The sequence below is a fragment of the Dryobates pubescens genome, chromosome 2 (assembly GCF_014839835.1).
Source record: "Dryobates pubescens isolate bDryPub1 chromosome 2, bDryPub1.pri, whole genome shotgun sequence".
NCBI lineage: Eukaryota > Metazoa > Chordata > Aves > Piciformes > Picidae > Dryobates > Dryobates pubescens.
This window is the reverse complement of record NC_071613.1, coordinates 23809299-23834342: the sequence shown is the minus strand read 5'-3', so window position 1 is coordinate 23834342 and position 25044 is coordinate 23809299. Positions and strand designations below refer to the sequence as shown.

General features: G+C 41.4%; 1 protein-coding gene across 1 annotated transcript in view; it reads right to left on the bottom strand.

Annotated features, from left to right (window-relative positions):
• Positions 1 to 25044, bottom strand: part of IQCA1 (IQ motif containing with AAA domain 1) — a 108413-nt gene that overhangs the window by 61833 nt on the left and 21536 nt on the right. The window contains exon 6 of the mRNA XM_054172964.1: positions 21657 to 21844. Within this exon, the coding sequence (XP_054028939.1) occupies positions 21657 to 21844 (188 nt within the window). The remainder of the gene's footprint in view (positions 1 to 21656; positions 21845 to 25044) is intronic.

The following is a 25044-nucleotide window of genomic DNA, read 5'->3' as shown; positions in this document are numbered from 1 at the left end:
TAAAAATTCTGTCAAATTCAGAAATGTGAAGTGGCTTCCAGTTTATTTATAATCTATAATTTTGGTGTGATTCTTTTGCTCACAGCTGGTGCAGCTGTTTGGGATGCCATGGCTGATCTCAGCCATTTGCAGCAGCTAGAGCAAGTGTGTATGGTGACAAATAACTTGAGGTGAGAAGGCAATGCTAATCTTCTCACAAAAGTGGAAGGAAAGTGTCAGCCATTTACTGACCAACCAGCTGCCCAAGGACTGCACCTTTGGTTGAGGCCACTGCAGAATGTAAGTTCCCATGGCCATCAGTGACCCTGAGAGCAGACAGCTACCACACATTTCAGTAGTGCTAATTCTTCAGGAACATCTGGTTTTTTTTCCTTTCTGGACTTCATCCTTTCCTGTGTACTGTTATTTAGCATATCAATCGCTGACTAATGGTCAGAGAACAGTATTCTTAAGTCTCATTTCCCTAACTGACCTCTTTCTCTTCTAGGTTTAAATAACTACAACTTCAATCTTGTAGTGCCTGGAAAGCATGCACATGCATGACCCTTATAGACAAATTCCTCTCTTTATGAAACCCTTTGAGTTCAGAGGTTAAGCCAGGGATTCATTTGGCCTGTAAATCCATGCAGAAAAATGCTGTCATTGATCTTTCTGGTCAAAAGTCCATTTTAAATGCCATGAATCTCAATTTTCTTTCTCCATTCACTTTTTGGCAGTATTCTACCAGAGCCGTAACAATGGACTGCCTCATGCATTTCTCATAAGATGCTAATTTGGATTTAACTGAACCTGACCCATTTTGTATAAGCTTGTTTTACAGTTGTTGATAATGTGATGAAACACAAGGAGAAAATGACCAGCTAGCATACATTCTACGATCAGCCAAGAATATTTATTAACTCTATCAGATAAGCTATGCTATGTCTGTTTCTCAGGAGGGTCCCACCAGGCACACTGAACAAGGAACAGCTCTTGAATTAGGAGGTTCTTCCAAACACATAGAATGATTATGAGCTTGCCTTACAGTAAGAATTATTCCAAAAAAGGTGATAGCAGTTTAAAATTATTTGAGCTTCCTAGAAACAATTATTAGACCCAGTTCTAAGACAATACTGCTGAAAGAAAGATGGTCCAGATGATTGAGGAACTTGCTCCAAATGTGAGCCTAGCATGCTGGTTTGCTTTGCTGGAAGCACAGGGGGGAGCGTTTTATGGTGGAAATCTTTGGTTCCACCAAAAGACACAACCGTGCTGTAAACTAAGAATTACAGAAGGTGGAGCTGTAGAGGTTCCCATAGCCAGGTGCTAGCCTGAAAACTGAAATGAGTAGGCAGGTACACCTGCACCTGCATTGCTCATTGACTTCAAAAGATGAGTTGCAGCTACAGTCACTGTTACAGCTTTAGCCCATTGGAGATCACTGACTGTGAATTTCAGACTGGTGTTTATTAGATTGCACTCTTGATTAAGTGGGGGAAAAAAAAAAGGGAAGCCACTTGGTCTGCATTTCCTCTAATCTGCCCAGCATTTATTTTCAGTATTCATAGTACTTTGGCATTTTTTTTTTCCTTTGCATGCTAGTTACAATAAGTTGCTGACAGATTGTGCACACAATTAACACACCCTGATGTTTTCTCTTCATGCCACTGAGAAAGGAGAAATATGCAAAAAGTAAACTGGTAGTCAGGGAAGTCTGAAAGTCTTAATGGATGTTGATGGGGAGAGGACAACGTGTAAAGCTTAAACTCTTGATAATAAGCATGTTGGAGTGCATAATATATTGGAGAGACATGGTACATGTCAGAAACACCTGGTTCTGAGGCAAGTCAAAACTCGGTGAATCTGTTACTTATTATTGTCCTGATGTTTGCAAAGAAAAAGAACAATCCAAACAGTTGTGGCTGTTTCCAGCATCTCATAAAATGTGCAAACACTAGAACTGGAAGAAGCAACTCCTATTTTCAACGCAATTGCTTCAACGGGAATGCTAATAACATGTTATGAACTACAACCAAAAGCAGAAGTGAATTCCATTGGATTCCATTTGGAGGATGCAGTTCTAGTAAAATTCTTTGCCCAAAAGAATAAATGGAATTTGTAAAAAGTATGGCTGCTTTGTAGAACTGGACTCAGTAGCTGCACTGAAGGTGAGATGGAAGAGTAGGTCCAGGAAAAAATTCTACCTTGTGAGGCAAGCTTCAACAGCTGCCTAGGGAAGCCCTTGCAGCTTAAGGACCCCAAAACCTGCTGCTTCCTACTCTGCAGGCAAGGAGCTGAAGCATGGCTTTTGTGGGAGAGCTGTTTCCTGTTGTGTATTCTCAGAGCACCAAACAAAAACTTGTGTTTGGGAGCTTTGCTTGCACTGCTGCAAATCAAACTGATGTGTGCCAGAGTTCACAGTTGGTAAAATATCTTCCTTTGGGTCAGAGCCACCGCTTTAACAGAACTACTAAATGTCTCTGTGCTGCAGAGGACATTGCTGAAGAAGGGACCTTTAGAAACTGTGACATGTGAGAAATCTGTTACTTTTCTGGGAAGAAGTGAAATCCTGTCAGGGGGAGCATAGTACGAGTTTGGAAAACAGCTTTACAGAAAAGCCAGCTAACTGGAATGAATGGGGGTCCTAAATCTGAATCAAACCAGCTCAACCGGAAGGGTAAGGGGATGAACAAAGATGGAGGAGTGAAAAGAGGTAATCTTCCACTCCCAGTTCAAAAAGGATCTGGTGAGATTTTTCAGCTGTTCTCAAGTAACTTTCTGTTCCTTAGTTCACTGATACCATTCTGCTTTCCAGACCTACTCCTCTTAGAATAACTTAGATCTGTCAACTGTAACTGAAAGAGAACAGTCTTTTACGGTCTGAAGTGCAAGCCCTTCATTCTCCTATCCTGTAGCATAAAGTTCTGACTTTTCTGGGCTCAAATTTTGTTTTAGTGCACAACCCATGTAAATATTCAAGTTTTAAATTGATACAAATGGTTCCTTAACATCTCCAAACTGCCATCAGATTTGGTATGAGTCAGTGTGATTGGCAGTCTCTGCTTAGCCCAGAATGCTATGACACCTTAATTCCGACCTTTAAAATCTATTCCTTGTCTGGGAGATGCCCCTACACAGTGCTTGTGTTATCTGCTTCTTCCTCTCCTCCTTGTTCCAGGAACATCAGTGCTTTAAATTTCTTTTTAAAGTGTTTTCTCTCTATTCCATGTTGCTCAGGGATGGTTATAGTTAAGGCTAAATATGGCTGTTGATTTATGAGAATGCACCACTGATTTAAACGTTTTTGCCAGTAATAGACTCAACAAGTTACTACCTACTCTGTTCTCTGGCATGATTTTACATGTGTTATTCTTTCTTCTTGGCTATGGCTTCTCTAGCTAATTGCATAAAAGGCCTTGTCAGGAAAAATAAAAAATTGTTCTTTGGAGGAAAAAGCACATTTAACTCTTTTCAAGGTAAGAAAGGATATGGGCTGTGTGCAGAAGAAAAGGCATGAGTGATAACTGTACAGTCAGGCAGAGGGACAGCAGAGTGTTCTGTGCAGAGAAGGAACAAAACCAAAGGGTGAGGAGCCTTTAAAGAAATAAACACCTCATTGTTTTGTAATTCTTGCTTATTTCTGTAATGTCACTTCAGATTCTCTCAAACTACTTAAATAGCAGTACTGGTTTATTTTAGGTGCCTTAGCTCCAGCATTTTCTTTCCTTTTCTGTGTGCTTTCACTACCTCTTTGAAAATCACTTCCAGGAAAAATAACCCATGCAAATAGGGAATTACATATTAAGCAAGATTAATTTCCACAGGCTTCTTATCTTTAATGGGTTTGGACGCAGACATATTACAACTTATGTTTTATCTCGGGTCCTGATCCTCCAAGTGTTTGCTTGTATGTGTGATTGTTATGCATGGAAGTAATTCAGGGGAGTGACTTGCAGGGAGAAGTGTTTGGAGGATTGGAAACTTTATTGTGCTGGATAAATATGGAGCTTAAAAAATTTAAGATCAAGTGTTCTGAGGCCAGCAATGTGCAAGAAGAAACATTCCCATGGAGGAATGAGTGTGAAAGATTTGTGGGGAAGGTGATATCCTTTCTTCTAGTCCCTACCATAATTAGAAACAATAGACAGTCTTTTGGGTACCCAGTGTCTGCCTTAGATCTGAAATGGTAGAAGCGAGCTTCAAAGCCAAATAATAGTTGGGAACAGTTGTTGGAGAGGACAGACCTGAATGTGGTAATTCTCTCTGATAGCTTTATTACATGTAATATTATTGGCCAGGAAAGGTAGAACTTTGGCTGACCCAGTGCAGTCATTCTTAAGCTGCTTGAGTTCTTACAGCAAAATAACTTTATCACAAAGAAGAACAGACTATTTTACCTTTCCACAAATCCTCCTGGCCTTTTAACAATAGAAGTAGGTAATTAGTGTATTGGAAGAAAGGGAATCTCTGTTCCCCTTCAGACAGACTTGGGCATGAGCTTTCTCTGCCAGGACACCTGATTATCTTGTTTCCCACTGTAAACCATGGAGAAAATGGAGGGATAAGGATTTTTCTGGCCTATTGTATCAAAATTCTGCCAAATTATTCCTGTTTCAAAATGGCAATAGAATTTTTTTCCTTGAAATAAAGTGGAGAAATAGAAAGGTAGCACTGCTAATTTCTGCTACCTTTATTTTTTTTTTTTAAATTAAAATAAAAGGCAATTTGGGCATGAATAATGCAAAGGAGAAATAAAAATATTTATCTCACAGTTCCATTATTACCTTAATATTTTTTTTCCCATAAAAATAAAAAGGAAAAATCAGAACAAAAATTTGGCAGTATCAACACTCACAATATGTTCTGGTGCTCTGACTTGTGTGTTCCTCCCTCCCCTAAAAAAAAAATATTGCCGAAAGTGTTCTCAGAACTCAAATCTGAGTTAACTCTGAACTGTGAGAAATTGCATCCTGATTTATGTAACTCAACTCCTTTGCAAGAGCTAGGAACATTCAACTCATGCTGCAAGCTTAGACGAACCTCAAGAGCAGCATTACATTTACCTACTATAGCACAGAAATGGAACTATGATTAATGTGACCGAAAAGCAGGGTGCTTTTGGCTCGATTCCGGCAATACAGAATTTTCTTGGGCAGAGCTGCTGGCAAACTTGGTGCGAGGTGTTATGCATTAGTAGTGGAAGCATGTCCTAGTTGGACTCAGGGGCACCTGGATGTCCTATCCCTGTCCTTGGAGGCCTGAGGGAATCCGTAATCTTGACTCTTAGCTTTTCTACGGAAAAGATACTGACATCCAGCACCACACCCATGTTTTGTTTTCTAGGTGTACAATTCTAGTGCCAAGCCTGTTGGCTTTGCTCATCATTCCATGTTTACTGGAGCTGTGAAGCAGGCTATCTTCCTTGAGGGAGTGACTCAAAAGGTGAAGGGCTGTTTCCCCTCTTTCACAGTCAGACTGTCCACAGGCTTATTTCCAGTGTCAGCTTCCTGTTGACTGTCTACAGCCTTGCAAGGAATGCGATCCTGTCAACCCAGCTGTAAGGAGAGTGGCTTGAGCAGTCCTTCCTGCAGAGGAAGAACTCCCCTGAGGGCCCAGCACCATGGCTGGGGGACTTGGCGGCTGGAGTAATGAGTACTTTGGAGCACATAGCTCTTGTAAAACTCTCATCTGTTTAGATTTTCTTATCTTTCCATGCTCCTTGCAGAAGGTCAAAAATACAGAAGCTGGCTCATAGAACCAGCAGGTCAAATTCCCCTTGCGTTTACTGAATTCCTTACCTTTGGTCAGCTTATCCTGCCTTCACAGAATGCTCAACTCTGACTCAAATTGGCAATATTTCCTGTGCTTAGTATTCAGCTTAGGAGAATGAAACAATTATGGCCAGTTTTAAGCAAGATTACTTTAACTCAGACTAGAAGCTTTGCAAGAAAGAGCTTTCCTGCAGAGTCAGCCAGAGGGAATCAACAGTATTTTATTAACACAATATGAATTCTGTAAAGAAGAAAACAAAGCATGTGATTTCTGTAGCAAGGCCAGCCAAGAGAAATAACTTGCCCTCCAACATCACAAGTTTCTTTGGGATTTGGAATGAAATGAATATAGAGAGCATTTTGACTTATAGAATTTGTTTTTGAGCAATTCAATCAATCTCTTTTGCTTCTTAGAAGTCAAGGTGTCAGTGAAGGAAAATGCATCTCTGTGGATGGGGAAGAAGGCTGCAAACTGGGCATGGCTGCTTCAGATTTATTTTACCATGGCCCATCACTTTCACCTGAAGCTAACACTTTGTGCATGGTTGAGGAATGCTGCTCTGGACAGGTCACCTACCTGGAGGAGTGCCACTTGCACCTGAGACCTTCATCAGCTCTCTTAAGACTTTGTCCTTGCTCTGATATGGTTTTGCATATGCTGTATTTCTTCTGCCACCACCTGACTGTGAAAGGTACTTGAAGTATTTCAAGGGTATTAGTGGTATTAGCTGATTAAAGACTCCCTGAAATGACTGCTCTCTCCCTAAACCTCTTGCTCATCTGCTGGATGGATAGTTGTGTGCATGCATAATAAATCTAATGCACTTGGGGCACGTCAAACTCTGCATGCACTATGCAGAATATGCACCCTTTTGTATCTGTCTGGAAAGTTGTGGAGTAATAGCCTGAAAATTAACAGAAAAGCTTTGTGTTCTGATCTACCCTGATATAATACTGGAATTGATATGGCATGCAAGTGTAATATGTAGCTTTTTGTGTCAGTGGTTGATATAACCCAGCCTACCTGATGCAAAGCAGGTAAAACAATATGAATGTTATCTGTTTTCTAACTGCTGGCATAATTTCACAGTGTGATGAAGAGAGGTAAATCTGAGATGCTTATCAAAGGTTGCATCAGGCACGTTTCAGTAACAGGACCTCTGAGCTTGCCTGCTATCTTACAGTATCAGTGCAAAATTACAGCCCAGTCTGGGATAACTCTAACATCCCTGGATTAAAGTCATCTGTATGTGCATAGTGTCCTCTTCAACCACTATATCATGGCTGTCCCATTCATGGATCACTGTGCTTCTGACCTGCTGCCTGCCCATGATTTGACTTTAAGCGTTTGTAAAGGACAATGTGTAATCAGCATCTGTCAGGCATCACATTACTGCTTGGGAGAGAGTAGCTTGCTACTACATTTAAGATGGATACCACACTGCTGTCTTAATAGCAGTACTCCTAGCTAGGACTGTGGTTCCTTGAGAAGCACTTGTGATGCAGGAAAAAAAAAACACTTTAGCGGGGACTAAGGAGCTGAAAATGGCACATAACGTGTTCCTAAGTTTTAAAGGCAGCAACCAAATACGCTGCTTTCTTTCACTGCTGCTAACATTCTTGTCCAGTTCAAGAGATCCAGTTCTCTGTGGTTTGCATGAGTGTTTAAATGAACTATTTAATGATAAATCTGAGGCAATTTCATGCATATGAAAGCAGTCACAGTGCTTGATTTTCCAATGTTCATCCCAACTGGCTTGTGTAGCCTTATTTGAATAAATCACAATCAGGTGTACACAGTGTAAAACTAGGAAAAAGCCTGAGACTGATATTGAAGAATGTTGCAGAGAATCTGCATGTAAAATTAGAGACGTTTACAGACTCCTGGTTAATGCTAAAAACCAAATACCTCAGTAGGAAGAAAAATAATTTAGAATCTCTGGTTTGGCAACTTAATGTGTTAGAAAAGACAAGGAGAAAGATTCCAGATGAGCTAGTGGCAGGCTGGTATTAAGAGCATTCATTTATCAACAGTGTTAACTGAAAACCCAGTCATTTCTGCAATCCAAGAGACACATTGTGATGCCTTGAGATGCCATGTTTGTCAACCCTCACATTTTAGTGTTGTGAAAGAGAAGCTGGAGTGCTCTATTTCTGTACCTTTTTGGTGCATCTCTTGTGCATGATCTATAGTCTCCTTAAAGCGGGTCAAAATGTGGATGATTTTAGAGAATGATAAAGAATCAAATTTCTTTTGTAGGACTCTGGTATTGCCTCTCTAGATAACAGAAATCTTCTGCATGTGCTACTCACAGTGGGATGTTCTCAATGACAAGCAAAAAACAAAAAAGGAGTTTTTTGAAATGACTGTTCATGTACATGATGCCTTCATGTGCTTTTGAAGTGCTGCAGAGAGCTGCTGGCAGTGCGGCAGAAGAGGCGGACACCTGGCTGGAGAGCCAGGGCCAGGCACGGAGATGGCCTCTGGGAACTGGGAGTTGGACCTGTAGCCCATTCTTGTCAGAAACAAAGTGCTCAAGCGGTGGTTATTTCCTTCTGCCAAAGCAGCGTGGCAAGTAAGGCGATGTGGGAAGTGCCGTTTGCGGGTTGAGACTTGTAGGGCAGGTTTACTCACTCACTAAATCTTAGGGCTCTTTTGTACTTTCTTTTTTTTTTTTTTTTTTGATACTGGAGACCTTAATGTATTGCTTCACAGGCCTACATAGAAGATCAGTTGTCTGGAATGGCCTTATTAGAGGATAGCAGAGCTCCCCCGGGCAAAGAATGTAAAGGTTAGGTTTGGACAGGAATGAAATACAGGCACATACGTGGGAGAGGCTACAATCAACTGCTCCCACCTTCGCTCCCACCGGTTCCCAGGCCTCCTGCAATTGCAAACCTTGCAATAAATAAAGAATAAAACCATGCATTATACATGATTTCCCAGAAGAGGATGAAGGTGAAACGATATTTTGGGCATAGCATTACCCCCTCTGCAGCAGCTAGGAGAGCTGAGCCCGTGATGGGAAGCACATGTATGCAATATGAACGATGGCAAGGCTCCGGCGCTGGAATTTACTCCCTTGGAGCAATTGTATTTTGACTTGGAATACTTCGAGGACTCCTGCAGCTACACAGACTGCAGCCTTTAACTTATGCTTTAAACCAGTATCTTCAAAATTGCTTGCCGGATTAGATGTTTTCCAGAAAAATCCGCAGGAAAGAGTCGGTCTCCCTGTGTGATGGGGAACACAAAATGGGAGTAAACTTCCTTTCCAAGCTACCACAGTCAGTAGCACTGAGTCAGTCAGATGCTCAAAGAGGGGAGTGTTTGAACAGATTTTAGTTAAGGGCGAGCGAGTTGCCTGGTCTTGCATCAGTATCTCAGTAAATACTGAACCAGTTCTATGCTATACAAATGACACTGTATTTGGTATGGGATATTATTGAATGGAACTGCAAGTAGAGCTTCAGGGGAACTAGCAACCTGCCTTAGGCACTGTTAAATATCTCTCATTCAGCCCCAGATGGTAGCTCTTAATACTGTTCTTGCATAAATCCTAAGGATGCCTGACAGCAGACAAAACATAACAAGCTTGTGATGCTAATAGCTGGGTGTGTTTAAAGTAAATTAGCATAAATAATTAGATTTTCTTTTGTATCTGCAGAGGACTGAAATGCAGCGTGACTTAAAAGCTCTGGATTCCAACCTGGATAATAAAACCAATCTGCTTGATGGAGTCTGACTAATCTGCCCTGTGCTGAAATTCTCAGTAAAATTGAAACACATTGACTCTGGAAGGAATGGACAAGACTCAGGTTTCAGGCAAGTTCATGTTCTACCCACAGAAATACTCTTTTCAAACTCTTTCAGTATTATGATACAATCCAGGTATAGGATTTGTGGACCTGCTTGAACACTAACTTTGTGCTGGGAAGAGTTTGCCTAGGTGCTTACCAAACCAGACAGAACACTACCCACCTAACAAAGGGGTTAGTTCAGCGCTCTCGGGAGAAACAATCAGGTCAAAGAAATGCCTTGCCTTATATGCCCTTGACATGCTTGTCAACCCTGGCATTGCAGTCAGCGTGCTGCTGTCATCTGGGCCCTGTACTAGGTAGTCTGTGATGAGGATTTAGAGGCTGATGAATCAGCTGCTCGTGCTGCCTGAGTCCTTCCTACCTCTTAATTGCACATCAGTTCTGCCTAACCCTACTGGAATTAAAGTTATGTGCCAAGTTGAATGGCATAAGCTCATCCTGCTTAAATGCCTCTAGATGTTTTATTAACCACCTAAGAATCTCCCTTCACTGAAGTTGTGCTCTCAACCTTTGTGGGACCTTATGGCAGCTGAGTTTGAGTCTAATTGTGTATTCGATGTTTGATTCAAAAAGAGATGAGCTGTTTTGTCTAAGCTACAGGCAAGGGAGGACAGGGGGAAATGAAACTGGAGGGGAAATGTTCTCAGTGTAGTAGATGTTCCACCAACTTTCAGTGTAAGCCTGGATTTTATATGCTAGATGATGCAAGTCGTCTGGGTGTTGAATTCACTTAGAATTCAGCACTGAAGTAACTTGCCAACAGTTTGTTATTTTTTGACATGTTGGCACACTGAATCCACAGTGCCCTGGATCAGTCTAATATCCCCTTCAAGATACTCTGCTGTTATGGTTCCCAGCATGCAAACTCACTGCCACTGAAAACGGTGAAACAGTTGTATTTCAGAATTAAATATATCCTCCTTCTCTTGTGTGAAGCAAAGGCTGTAATTCACAGCCACTCTCCTGGTCATAACTTGTATGCCTTCCTCTTCTCCATAGTCAAATATGACTTCCTGACAATCAGGGCTTTTTAAATATATCCACCTTAGCTTGCTTCCTGGCATACACATTTGAGGATTGTTTTATTGTCTTTGCCTTGGACACTTAATATTTTCTATCAGTCTTTGGGTCTAACTGTCCTTATTTTTCAAATTAGTAACTTAAAGGAGATTATTTTTTTTTTGTTTCCCAGGTATGTGCCTCTCTCATCCTTCCTCTTTTGATTCTGCCTCTCCAGCTCCTCATGACTGTTTCTGCTACCCTTTTACTCTGCTTGTGTCAGTATGTGCCACATTTCTTTTTCCTACTTGCCTCCTTTCCTCTACACAGCCAAGGCTGAAATTGTCTTTTCTACCTCCTCTGCTCACTGCTCCAAAGAGATTGTTCTGTGGAGCAAGGGCTGTAGCTTAGGAGCCACTGCTCTATGTTTCATGTTCATTTTTATTCTCCTCACTTCTAAGCTTTTCCTTAGTCTTTCTCTTCCCGGAATATCCCTCAAACACCTCTCCTCTTCCAGCCACTGGCTCTTCAGTGCCTCTCTGTCCTCCTACCAGGCACCAGTGGGGCTTCTGATTCTTTTTTCCTCTGCCTGTTTCTTGTTCCTGTATCCCAGCAGATCTTCGTTCACTTTGCTGGAAATGGGCAAGTGGGAAAATTGGTTCTTCTACCTGCTCTGTATTAACTTGCTGGAGAAGGTATCTCCTTATCACAGTGGAGTGAAAAAACTAACTGGCTTGGCGCTCTCACTGTTCCCCTTGGGATTCATTCCATTCTTTCTTTCTCATTGATTAGAGCTATGCTGTGCTGGCCAAACCAAGAACAGGTCCCATGGTAGAGAAGGTCCCTCTGAGCCAAGCATAATAGGTACCTATCTGGATTACTGCAAGAGAAACCAAGTCTTGAGGTGAAAATCAGGCCCCAGTTATCCATGTTAAACACCTTGTCTGTTTCTGCCAAGAGACAAATCCTGTCTGCTGCATCAGGACTCTGCTTAGAGGAAGGAATAAAGTGCAGTGTAGATGAACTGCAACCCAACATCAATTGAAGGGGGCATGCTATTGCAGCACATTCCAGTAAAAGCTCAATCCAGTATTTAAAATATGTTGAGCTGTATTATAATAAGCTCTTGGCAAGTGTGAGCCCTTGAGTGCAGCTCATGTTTGTGTCTGTGGAAGTATCTATGACAACAAATAAATCTAATATTTGTAAAGGTCCTTGAGAATATAGGGGTGTGTGTGTGTTGCATTATGTTGGTAACTCTAAGCATTTTCAGATTTTTAATTCCTAAGCATTACTACAGATGGGTATGAGTATTCTAGGAAATGTACTAATTAGTTACAACATTTTTTTCTTTCTTGTTTGCAAATGGGACCACCTTAGAGCAATGATATTTACTTGAGCTGATTCCAGCCTTTTAGACATATAAAGGAGTGAATAATTTTGGGAGCTTTAATGCTAAGCAGGAGGCTTAGACTCAAGGTCAGTGGACTGTGGGTTGTCTGTAGGTCACTTTCAGCTATTTGAAGGAAGTAGAAAAGAGAATCTAACCCAAATTTGTCATATCAGTCAGCGTGGTTTCTGTAGTGCTACCAATGAAAATTTAGGAAGAAAATGGAGACAGGAATTCTCATCTTATGGAATAGTGCTCAGGGTGTGCACATCTGTAAGAAAAGGGCTAGAAATGACTAGTGGGATAAGACAGAGAAACTTGTCCTTGTACTGTTACATTTGGTTTGGTTCTCTAATTTCTTCTTGCTGAGCAGCAATTGTACCACCAAATATGCATGCTGAGGCTTATTGCTTTGACCTTACTTGCATCTGTATTACTCCTCTATCTCATACTGTGCTATTAGGAATGAGAGACCAAGAATGAAGAGGTGTCCTGTTTGTATGAGAAGAACTACATCTATGGCTGTCTCCATGCCATGCTTGCTGGAACTGAGCCTGTTATGGGGAGGCTATGGATTCTTATATCTGGAAAAGTGATGCACCAAAATGGGACTCAGAATGCTCACTCATTGCCTACATTGTGGGGGAAGGTTGCTTCCTCTCATCTCTTGGTGCTCTATCTGGGGCTTCATGTCTCTCAAGCATCTGATCTGCTCTTGCATTCTAATCTCTGGTGATTAAACGTATCTTGCTTCTTGTCTTGTGTGAACAGCTGTGCACTCTGCAGTGCACTGGGCAGGAACTGAGAGCACCAAAACAGCTGTACCACTTTTCCACTTCTGATTTTAGCACTTCCCAATTTCACTGCCTGACACTATCCAGTACAAAGCTCTGTTTCTCAGCTGATCATAAATTTGTCAAACCATTTGGAATATTGACCACTTTGGCTGAAGTTTAGATGCTGAGCATTCAATTTACAATATATAGGTCTGACAATATTGGCTCAAATTATTCCAGTTTTTTAAAGAAGACTATTTAAAGACCTAATACTGCTTATGCTAAATAAATGCAAATGTCTAATTGGACACATCCTTTTGTTCCCAAGATTTAGGAGTTTCACCTTGCCCTTTGGAAAAGAAGTATCTTTGCTGTATCCAAAAATTCTACCTCCCCAGACTGAACTAGTAGGCTCTGCACAATTTAGCCTTTGGTCTACAGTCACCAGTGTTTCTAAGAGCTTCACAGCTGAAAATTGTGGAGACAGAAACTGGGACTGAAATGGGATGGGGGAAAGATTAAGCCTTTCTGGGCAATGCAATTTAGAAGCAAGCAGTTTGAGGAGAAAAGTGGAGGAGGAGACACTGGTCTGAAGAAGAACCATGCTCATTATGGCTTTGCTAATGTGTGACTGCTCAGATCTGAATGAGCTTTTAATGTTGCTAATGCATAATTTATATGCAAGCATGGCAAGAGGTGTGCAATACAAATCATGCCTGATGAAGAGATGTGCTTACAGATGCTTGAAGTTCTGAGCGTTCCTGCAAAATGCTGAGGGAAAGCCTCTGATTGAACTTTTTGGGCAGAAAAAAAAATATCAAAGTGCCACAGTATTGAAATAGTTTTCTTTGACCTTGCACAGCTGATAAGCTGTTTGAGGAGCAAAAGTATGTGCTTCCATATATGTAACACCCTTGAAAAAGCCCTGATATTGACAAACTTGCCCAGAAAGAACAGTGTCTTATTCTGTGGATCCCTCTGGAAGTTGATGGGGGTCTGCCTAGAACAACGACTTTGCTAAATACTGTCAGGATTTGACCCTATTTTCAGTAATGAAGTCAGTAAGCAAACTGTCAAGGAAAGGAAAAGAGAGATCACTCAGGGCAGATCACTAATGACTTTGTGGTTTAAGATATCTGAATGACTGTCTGGAAGGGAATAGTAGAGTTTGGAAGGCTGGCGAAGATGTGCTTATATGCAGCATTGATATACTCAATGATTAAATCAAGAAGTTCATGAAGATAAATTGTTATGTTGAAAACCCCTTGGGAAGCTTGATTTGCACCTGCAGTATTTTAAGAAGCTTCTTTTTATTCCTTAATTATTTCAAACTTTTGGTAGTTCAGTGAGTGAAATGGAGGATCATCATCAGAGCATTTGTTTTTAATCACTGTAGAGGTGGCAATCATAAATTGGAAGTGTCAATTGAAGGAGCCTTACAAAACTGGAAAGGCAAATATCTCGGTTTGTGGTGATTTAGAAAGCAGAACTAGTGATGTTATCAATGCCTCTCTGGAGGCGTGACACCAGGGTTCAGCTGGTCTTACTGTTTTAGATACCTGCCACAAAGATTTATCAGTGTTTCACCAAGTATGAGAAATATATGAATCTGGGGGCTTCCGGCTGATCCCCCCCAAAAGCCATCAAGCTGCCTCTATTAATGTCAGCACACTCGTAAATTTTTTGCATGCACTGAAGTAGGCAACTTCTGCCACTGCACAGAAGCTTCCAGAGGTGTCCCTTGCCTCCTGTAAATCCACACGCACCCAATAAAGTAGATTAACTGCAGGTGGACTTAACAGTTGTCCCTCCTTTGGAATTAGAGGGGTTCACACTTGCGGTGTTCCCATAAGCAGGAAAGAAGGACTGAAGGTTTCATTCTTTGTTGGTTGGTGGGTATTTTTGGTTTTGTTTTTTTTTAATGGCTGCCAAAGCTAGATAGTTAATTATGGGAAAACAGGTTGCAGAACTGTGGGCTCCACTGTCTCCTGTCATACACAAACAATCCTCTTGTTTATGATAACTTATTTTCCCTCTGTTCAAAGAAACCCAGTGGGCTATTTGCTCTGGTACTCCTCCGGTAAACCAGTGATGCATTTGCATTCCATTCCTTTGCTCCCTCCAGCCCTAAAGATGTCTGCCAAAATTAGTCACCAGATAACTGCTCAGTGGAAGCTTTAAGAACGTGTTAGGAAATGCTTGAACATTACCCATTAATGTTTACAGCTCCTAATTATGTTAATTAATCAGTCTTAGAGGTTGTCTCACCCGGGAGCCCAAAGGCAGGATTTTAGTTCCCACAGATGTACTTTAGCTCAGCAGCATGGCTGCTTGCAGCAAAGAGCTCAGCATGGTCTAGATGCCAGAATACTTATTCAGGATCCTGGACAGATTCTGCTGCCAGAGCTATGTACTGTCACAGCTCTGTTCCTGTTGGATTTTGAAGCTAGCTTTGATTGTCTACACAAGGTACAGTCAAACATCTGGGAGCAGGCTGAACCATGTTCAGGAAGACTGACATTAAATGTAAGCTGTTCCTGCAGAATGGCCTTTTGGCATGGGAGAAAGGCATTCAGGGAGCACTTTGTACCAACACAAATTGTTACGATACAGAGATTGCTGCCTTTGTAAAATCTGAAGTTAGCTCTGCCAGGAAACAGAGGTGAAATGATGGATAGAGAAAATGGACATTGTCTCTTCTATTGATGCTTCTGTGGTTTTGCAGGAAGACAAATGATTTGGGCAGAGAAGGACACCCAAGACTGTGCCAGCTTCTTTCAGAGCTTCATTTCCACCATTCAGAGTTTGTCTTTAGCCTCTTGAGGAAAATAAGGTGACTTGGAGAGGAAACACAACCCAGACTGCCTGCAGAATGGCTCCTTGGTTTGTGCTGTAACCTAAGGAATTCTGTTTGTGTAGGCTTTCATTGCTCAAAGTGTACCTGAAGGTAGGTGAAGATATGTTCAACTCCAGTGAACAGGTAAGGACAGGAGAAAGTGCTAGTGCAGATAAAGACCATTTTCTCATTTAGTTCAGCTCATGCTCATCTGGTGTAATCAGCAGACAACCACTTACTGATCCTCATTTGCAGGATATCCTGGTTTTTGACATTGACCTCACAGCTGCTTCTGGCTGGTAATTTTTCCTCCCATGTGCAATGTCACATACAAGTGGCTTGTGAGTGTGTGACAGTCCTTTACTTATGATGGGGAACACAAGTAATGATGATATGGATTTAGGTGAAAGAGTGTGATTCCTCACCCATCTATAAATGGCTCCTGTAGGCAGTAACTCCTGGCTGTGCTTGAATACAAAGCACTAGATACCAGAAAGACACTTTTTGGTAGGCTTCTGCAGGAGAAATGTCTCTCAGGAATGGCAGAGAAGAAGGGAATTCATTTTTCAGAGAACAAGGCACTGTATGGAAAGAGGACTGATTCAGGGGCTGGTGATACCTCTGTGTTCCAAGGATTTCTAGACTGGATCTTGGTCTTTAAGAGAACTGTCTGCCGTAGTGGTTCATTGCTCTGAACCTGGTTATTAAGCCATTTTCTTATCAGCTGCTTTGTGAACTGTTGCCATATTGTGTAGAGACCACAATCCATGCTTCTCAGTTACTTGGAAAGCACTTCTGGCAGGCTGAGGGCACATATGATGAGCCAGACGGGACTGATAAACAGCACAGGTCTGGACGGACTTAAAGCAACATTTCCTCCGAACAAGAGCTGAGGTGGAACGGGGAGGGGGTGCCAGTGCTTGGCACTGCTGAGGTGTCATCTGTCTCTGTCCTGTTGGCAAGAATTCAGTTGCTGATGGATTGCCTGGCAGCTTTCATGCACGTTAACATTAAGTTCATAAAAAGCAGTGTGTACTGAGTGTGAAATGCGATACAGGCAGTGCCTGACACAAATGAATACTTTCCCTATTCTGCAGAGTTTCAATGCAAAACCTCTCTCTCCATTCATCTTCCTCCTGCCTTCTTCTTCCCCACCCCCTGCTACCTAGGGAGCCCTGTGAACAGGCCTATTGGCAGTAAACTCAACTCAACAAAATAATCTTGTGAAAAAGGGAAATATAACACAATAACTTCCTATTTCTTTCTCCTTTCCTCTGCATCAAAGCCTGGGCTGGCTGTCAGGAATGTTCCAAATGAATAAATAAAATGCAGGAACCCCCTGCTTCAGAAGGAGTCTCATTCTCTCACCATGAAGCTTGGCCAATTCTCTTTCTGACAGTACTCAAGACAGCAGGCAGAGCAAGAAGATCATTCAAAGATAATCAGTAAAGTGTAAACCTATTATGAAAGCACATTTACCCCTCGCCTCCTCCTCTTGAGAAAACCAATCCCCAAATCTGTGGGAATAACACATAACGTACATAAAAGTTGCTATTACTTAGATCCCCTGTTATTAGGTCAGCAATGCCACTGATGAAATGCTCCCTGGAGCGCTGAGCAGCGGCATATAAATCCTCCAAGAAATCCACGGCATAATTTGTTACAGCTAGAGGGCATAAGACACATTACGGCAAAGCCTGTGTATTAGGCTCTCCCCTGTGATTCTTGAGGCTATCTCTTGTAATAAAACCCTCATCTTGATTTCTTATCCTTTGTATTGATTTCTGTCAGAGAAGACTTTTCACAGACAAAGATCCTACTATAGTTTCCTGTATAATAAAGGGGACCCTTCTCCCCTCTTCTCAACGCTGTTTTTTAACTTCCTTTTGTTTTGGGGTTTTTTTTAGGGATGACTTAAGGAAGATTGGTAATTTAGGAACTGTTGGTATGTACACCGGGTAAAAAAGCAGAGATGGAGATGATGATGACAGACTTTTTGCATACGCAGTGCAAAACCCTAAATGTGAAATTAGAGAGAAATGGTTTTGTTCTAGAATGGTACAGGAAATTGAAACTAAACCTCCAGCTATGCAATTGCTATATCTTAATACGAAACTCTGTTATTAATGTAATAGATGGAATCTGTGGGAGTCAAGTGATTAAAATCCAGACTCAGATGTATAGAATGGTAGCAGCTGTTAACTTTGGAAGATTTGTACTCCTGCTCTATGAGTTATATAGCTATCTTGGAAAAAAGGGAGGCCTGCAGGTATACTGCAAGATGCTTTCATTTAAAAAACATGTAAAAAAAATTATCTTTATTTTCTAGCATGGTGCACAGAGATAAGGCCAGACAGACACCTAGGAAGCTTTATGTGAACAATTTGCAAGCCAAATAAGAACAACCTCATGGAAGCCAATAGAGATAAACAGACCAATGGATGGTAAGGCGTTGAAATGCATAGAGTTATACCAAAAATATTTTGTCTTCTCTGCAGTGGGTTTTCAATACACAAGTGCAACATTTTCATTTAATCCATTCCTTTTGGTTTTGCTTTATTTTGCTTTTTTGGAACCTATCTTCATAAGAAGCTGTCTTGGGTCTTGAATGGACAGAAGCGATGCAAGTGCCCTTGTGCAAAGAGAGTGGTAAATATTTATAGCAGTTCTTACAAGTGGAGAAATTTAGTATGTGCTTATTGCTTTTGTAATCTAATAGCATCTGTGCTGAAAAACAATGCCTGATAATTATATTTCCTACCATATCCTTTTGCAATTGAAGGATAAAATATGGAAGTTTGGGTTTATTTTCTTTAGAATACGCAGGAAAATTTATTCAAAAGAATCTTTGTTCCCCATTAGCTATCTGTTTATTTAACAGACTATGGAAAAAGGTAAACTCTGTTAAAAAGCCTGGTTAAAGAATAATTTATAACCTACATTTAGCTGTTGATCTTGTAGGTTGGCTTAGTGGAGAGCCAAAGTATATCCAGGCAAGTAATAATTAATATAAACCTTGACGCTTGAGATCTGGCCACTGTTCAGGTGGCTAGACAGGAGCAGGACACAACTCCTGCTAGTTCTGCAGTGTCTCGGGCATGCAGCATATGGAAAGCTTGGCTCTTTGTGACACACGTGCTTCCCATGTGTAGAAATTTGTTGGTTGTTGTTGTTTTGGTTTTTTTTTAACCTATTTTGGATGCAAGTGAAATATGTCTGTGAGGAAAATTATTTTGGTCACTTAGATAGAGGCCTCCTGTGAAGAGTAGATGGCAGGCAGCTCACTCTGACTCCTCAGTCTCATAAATCACTGCATCACTCAGCCTGATTAAAATGAACTAAAATATTGGGTGATGTCCAGCCTTTGCTGAAGCTGATGGCAGCCCTCCCACTGGTTTCACTGGGGGCAGAATTTTATTTACCAGAATATTTTTTTTTAATCAATGAAACATGCCTTATTGATTTTCAGAGATAATGATGCACAGTTACTTTAAAAGAAGAGAGTAGCAGGGAGTATGATCAAATACACACTGCTGTACCTGCACCAAGTCTGTAACTGCACCTCTGCCATCAGAAATGACCCTGCACTCAGGCATACCACGTAACTGCACGTGCAGCATCTCTTTTGCTGTGCTCTATCAAATGCTCTGATTTAGCTTAAACACACTTTTTGGCTAGTAATTTTTAGTATAAAATTGTTTCAGATGGGTGGGTTGAGAAGCAGCTCACTCTGGCTATTCTACAGTGTTGGGAGGTTGTTTTCTCAGTCTGCCCCATCTGCAGCAGAAGAACATGTCTGACTAAAAGCATGTGTATAAGCAGTGGTGTCACTGATTAACTCTGCGTGTGGGTGTATCTTGGTCCCATTTAATACAATCACTTGCTCAGGAAGAGCATACCTACAGAGCTATTCAAGATCAGTTACTGTGTTGCTTTATATTCAAACATCTGTTTTAATGTTTGTTCGTTTTCAGGCAAGATGAGCTTTAAGACTACTGAACCTGACTAGGCCAGACCAGATAACTTAAAGGTTAGCTAAAGAACTCCTTATAACTTGCTTAATCACATATTTATATGCTGTGATACTGACTATGTCTGCCCACAGCCTTGAAGTCTTACCTAAAGTGGTGCCCCTGGGCACACTTGGGATACAAATGTAGCAATGAGGTCCCATTTCACTTACAAGGGCTGCTTGAATAAGAAAGCTCAGCACTTACACTCCACCTTACATCTTCAGAGTATTTCATAGACACATAAGACTGAGGTCGCTTATACATTAGGTAGCAAGGACTGTGATGAACTGCTCATTCAGCCATTCCTCTCCACCTGCCTTGCTTGAACGATGGCTTTGGCTTCCTCCAAATGATGTTTTGGATTGGTTAGGCTCTTGCTTGGCCCTGCTGTTAAGTGTCTCCATGGAATGGATTTTACTTTTAATAATGTCTCATAACTGTCTTTAAAGAGGTTTATGGCTCAGCCTTATTCTCTGGGAGACTGACTGTTCTCTGCTAATCTCCTAGAGAAACATTGTTAGTGGTTCGTACAGTATTTCAGTGAGTACTCCTCAAGCTGTAGAATTGAGTTAATTGGACACGATTGACCTATGTTAGAGAATTACTATTAGGTGAGTAATATTAAGCAAAGGAAATAAGATCTTTTGCTGCCTTGGAACGTACTGGGAATTGTGGGGAGCAGCAGGAAATGACAGTTCAAGAAGTCTGCAGACGAAGTCCTAGGACCAGGGTTGATTTAGGGAATGGAGAAGTGCTTTATGAGAATTGAGATTTTTAAAACCTTTCTAAAAGAGAGCTATATGGGGTAAAAACATACTAAAGTGTTGAGTGTCTATGAGGAAAAAGCACAAGAAAAACCAGAAATAGATTGCAGCAGACCTGTGATAGTGCTATTTTTGATGCCCCCCCCCCCCCCCCCCCCCCCCCCTTATTTTTTTACCAAACACCACAACGTTATATAGGTACCAAAACCTTATTAAAGCAGTCAAGGAATAAATATAGCAGGATTTCATCAGAATGCATTTGTGTTTCCAACTGGAAACTGCAAGCAGAAGGCAGGTCCAGTACACTGAAAAATGCTGAATGATTAATGGACATGACAGTAGTTCACAAGACAAATATGAGCCCTGTAACATCACCAAGCAGCTCAAGACACAAGAACACTGTAAGGAAGTGTTTTTGCAGAGCAGCTTCATGCATAGCAGCTGAAACTATGTTGCTAAAATCTGGAACTTTTGAGTGCTGCTGCCCAATTTACTACTACATACTAATCCACTGGATGGAGCAAATCCTGGAAAATCACTTCTATTACAAAAGCAGCCTACATTCCTTGGTACAGGGCTTTACCGTATTGCCATATGAAAAAATGCTGGCCTCCAAACTTCTTCAGCTAAAGTAAACTTCCTGAGAGAACTATAGATGTCAGCACTCAGTTTAAAAAAGCCTAAGTATGTGCTTAACTCTACTGAGACGTGAAGTTTCACTGAGATCAGCAGCACTACTTCAGTAAAGTTACATTTGGAGGATTGTCTTGAAGGCCTCAAGTGCAAAAGTACTTGAGAGTCATATTGGCTGCTGGATAAGACCTGTAGCAGGCACCTGAATTGCAGTTCTGGCAACGTGATGTGGTTTGCTATAGCCAATAATTATATTTCTATCTCATGGAAGACTGCGTTCTGTCTCCTAAACCTCATTTATTCTGACATGGAGAAAAGTCAGTGTTCCTAGACTTTAAGTATGCTTCTTATAATTAGAAAGCCAGAGCCCAAGATAATCTGCAAACTCAATGTGTCCCACATTAATTCTTATGGGCCTTATTTTGCAGTCTGTCTTTCAAGATGCCCCTCTCATCCCTACTGGGCTGTGCAAGGAGTGATACACTAATCTGGTTTCCCCAATTCCGAGTCCTGCCACTCAGGAACTTAGCTTTGCAGGTGATGCAGAACTAGTTCTGAAGCTGGAACTGGGACTGCCACTGCAAGATGAATCTTTGTGATTTGTCAGAACTGCAAAATCAGGCTCCGTGGGGCAAATGGACTTGTCAGAGGGCAAGTGGTTATCTCTGCTTACCGGCTTTCGATGAAACACTGGCCAATCTGATCTTGGAGAGTTTCCTTCATGTGGAGCCCCTCCATTTCCCTCAGCTTGTCCTTGATGGGTACCTCCTCATGTCTCTCCTGGACCTCACTTTTCCGTGTGTTTACTTGCCTGGCGTGCATCTGTGAATCACTTGTTGCCGCTAAGTGAGGAGGCAGAGTCTGGAAATGACAGGAGAAAACAAAAGGTATAAACTAAAAGAAGCTTAATATAAAATGGAAGGCCAGGTTGACAGTGAATCTGTGCTTAAGGCTTAGTTTATTTGTGAAAAGCCAGGAAAAAACTGTGCTCATAAAAAGTGCCTGGATGCACACAATGGTCTATTGTTAGTGTTTCAGCTTTAATTAACAGCACTGCAATGTACAAAAACAACCCTTCCAGCGTGGGATCCTGGGATCTCAATGAGACAGGTGAGAAAGCTGCTGTTCTGCAAATGCCAACTCTGTCCATGTCAGAAGGGTGCCAGAGACTTTTTAATTGATTTCTCAAATGTTTGGACTTCCCATTGGTACTTTTTAATTAGCCAGTATTGTTTTTAATTTGTTCACTTAAATTTTTATATGCACTACTTGGTCACTGGTTTCCTGGTATTTTGTTGCAGCTGGTCATATTCCATTAGGAAATCAACTTCCCTTGAGGAACAACAACAACAAAAGAATAAATACCCCCCCACACCACCACTGTAATAAAAATCATAGCTCCCCAAGTTTCCCATGATTTGATAACCTTGGCAAGAAGGGCTTCTAAGCCAGTTTAAAGCCTTACAGTAATTTCTGCTTTGTGATTGATTTTACATGTGTACTTTGAAAGAGAAAAATGAAAGTCTTTCTGGTATGCAAATACAGAAGCATGAAAAATACCATCTGTGTGGGTGGTCTGCAACTTTGCATTTTTTAGTTTGCAGTGGTTGATAAAGTTAAGATGTTCTCAGTGTTTTATGGGCTATTATTACCTTGTAAGGGTAGAGGCAAATCTGTTTTTAAAATGAACTTGTAAACCAGCTTTGGAGTTTTTTTGAATTCTAGAACAAAGTATTTTCTACTTACTTGGGAAGTACCAATCACATTGTCTGATAGCGTATATTAAATATAAGACTAGAAAGGAGAAGAAAATGTGATAATCTGGTTTTGTGATATGATGTGTTCTGCTCTTCAAAGGTAGTGACTGTCTGACATATAGGTGGCAGCATATGTGAACAAAAGCCTAGGGTTCTCGGTTTCCATGAAAGAAACCCTATACAATTCTGCCCTGGGCTTTTACCTTCAGAATGTGTAGAAGTTACCCTTAATCAGCACATCTCAGAATAACTTAGGTAATGCATTCTCCTTGCAATTGTGATGCATTTTCTAGCGTGCTCCAAGTCCTCATTCCAGAGGACTCCCGCAAAGATTAAAAAAAAGCTTCTTTCAAAGGTTTGGCCAGCTTACATTTAAGATCTGTTGGTGTTTTTCTATGCTTCAGCCAGGTTCCAAAAATCACTAACAAGTGCCAAGCAAATTTGGTTCAGAAAGTACACAGTGGGATTGCACACTCTCCAAAGTAAGCGCAGAGGCCCTGTTCAGGAAAGCAATTTACTGCCTTCCCCGCATCTGTGATATGTGACTCGCACTATGCAAAAGGAATTGGTCAAGGCCACTGGTGAGAAAATATTCAGGAGGAAACAAGAAGAGCAGCATGTGCACATACTGCTGCCTTGCATTTTCTTCCTGAATATATAACCCAAAGTGTTGCCTTTCACCCTGACATGTTACCTTCACTCAATTCTCAGTTTCCACGGAAATTAAATGTTTCTGATCTTGGTCTTCACCAGTGCCTATTTTAAAGTATGGCACAATTGCTACTAATGCTATTTATGTTTATTTCACCTGGATTTCACTATTGTTTGCTTTATTAATACTAAAGGGACCTCAGAACAGCCTGTGATGATGCCTTCTCAGGACTCATTTGGAAACTGGACAAGAAGCCATGAAACTTGCTTCCCAGACTAACATCTAGAAACAAGATCTACTTTTCTTGGGCAGTTTCACACTCAGCTTTTGCTTCACTACAGCAATGTACAAGGGACAGCTTTTCTGAGAAGTTCTTATCAGAGTACTACTGTCTAGAGGTATTGGTAGCAGGGTTGCCAGCGGAGAGATGAGTCAGCTAGAGCCAAATGACTCTTTGTTCAGATCATGTATGGCATGGTCTGAACAGATATTGCACGATGTGCAGAGGACAGCCTAGTAGGCTTTTAACCAGATGCTCACCAGAGGAAGCTGGGGAAGGGCTGTTTCATTTAGACACAGGTTTTCTAGCTAAAGATATGTGAGATGAAAAGGGATAAGGGAAAGAAATTTGGGAGCACAAGGAACTGAATGGGCATTTCCATGAGCGCAGTTAGTTATGCTTATGCCTTGCTGAGGGGTACAAGGTCCCCTTGTCCCTCTCGTCTCCTTTGGGAAGTGATAGAACCAAAGCTCAGGCCTAGACAACTTCATGTGAGGGGTACAAGGATATTTCTAGCTTTAGTGAGGCTGATCTGCAGCTGATGTGTTCTGTGATGAAGAAAGACAAGCTCCTGTACAGTGTGCATCTAGACATTTAAGAGTGAGAGGTCATGAAACTCTCACTAGATGTACATGTTACTGGTGCTAGGAAGGGGCTGTTTCCCCTCTATCTTAACTGCTGGATGTGCTCTTCTGTACAGATTCTGGCACTCACCTGACCAGTTCAGCTCTTTAAGAAGTGGAGAGTAATCCCTTTTGTCTTTCCACTCCCAACCTCCTCAGGTCTCTGCATAAAGAGATGAATCCAGCCAGCCAAGGAGGCAGTTGAGGACCAGAGTCACAACAAGGGAAGTAGTTGGTGAGCATGGGACCAGAGAAAAGTGGAAAGCAGGATGGGTTCTGCAAGTACTGCCGAAAGGAGAGCTTCTCTGCCATCTCTGAACCTTTTCTCTGCTCATCTCCTCCTCTGAACTGTTCTCCACTGGGTCTTGAGAGGGTCTGTGAATTTACTATCAGATATGTTTCATCAGTACCAAAGCCAAACAAGGTTTGGTTTGAACTGGCAAGAATGTGCCCACATGAGCAAGACCAGAAACAGGAGATTTTTATGTTTAAGTGAATTAATACAGACCCTATCTACACTTGAATCCAGAGTCATGAAGCTGGATTCAGTGTGTGGACGCAGTCCAGGTCATTTTAAACCAGATGGATCAGATGCTGATAGCAACAAGGTTATAGAACGTGATCTGGGTGGCAAAATCTAGCCAAGTCCTGAGTAAATATTTGTGCAGCTACCTGTCTCATCACTGTACAGTTATCAATATCTGCTGATACTGATTTATGAGCTGCCCTCAGCCTGGAGGCTGAGACAT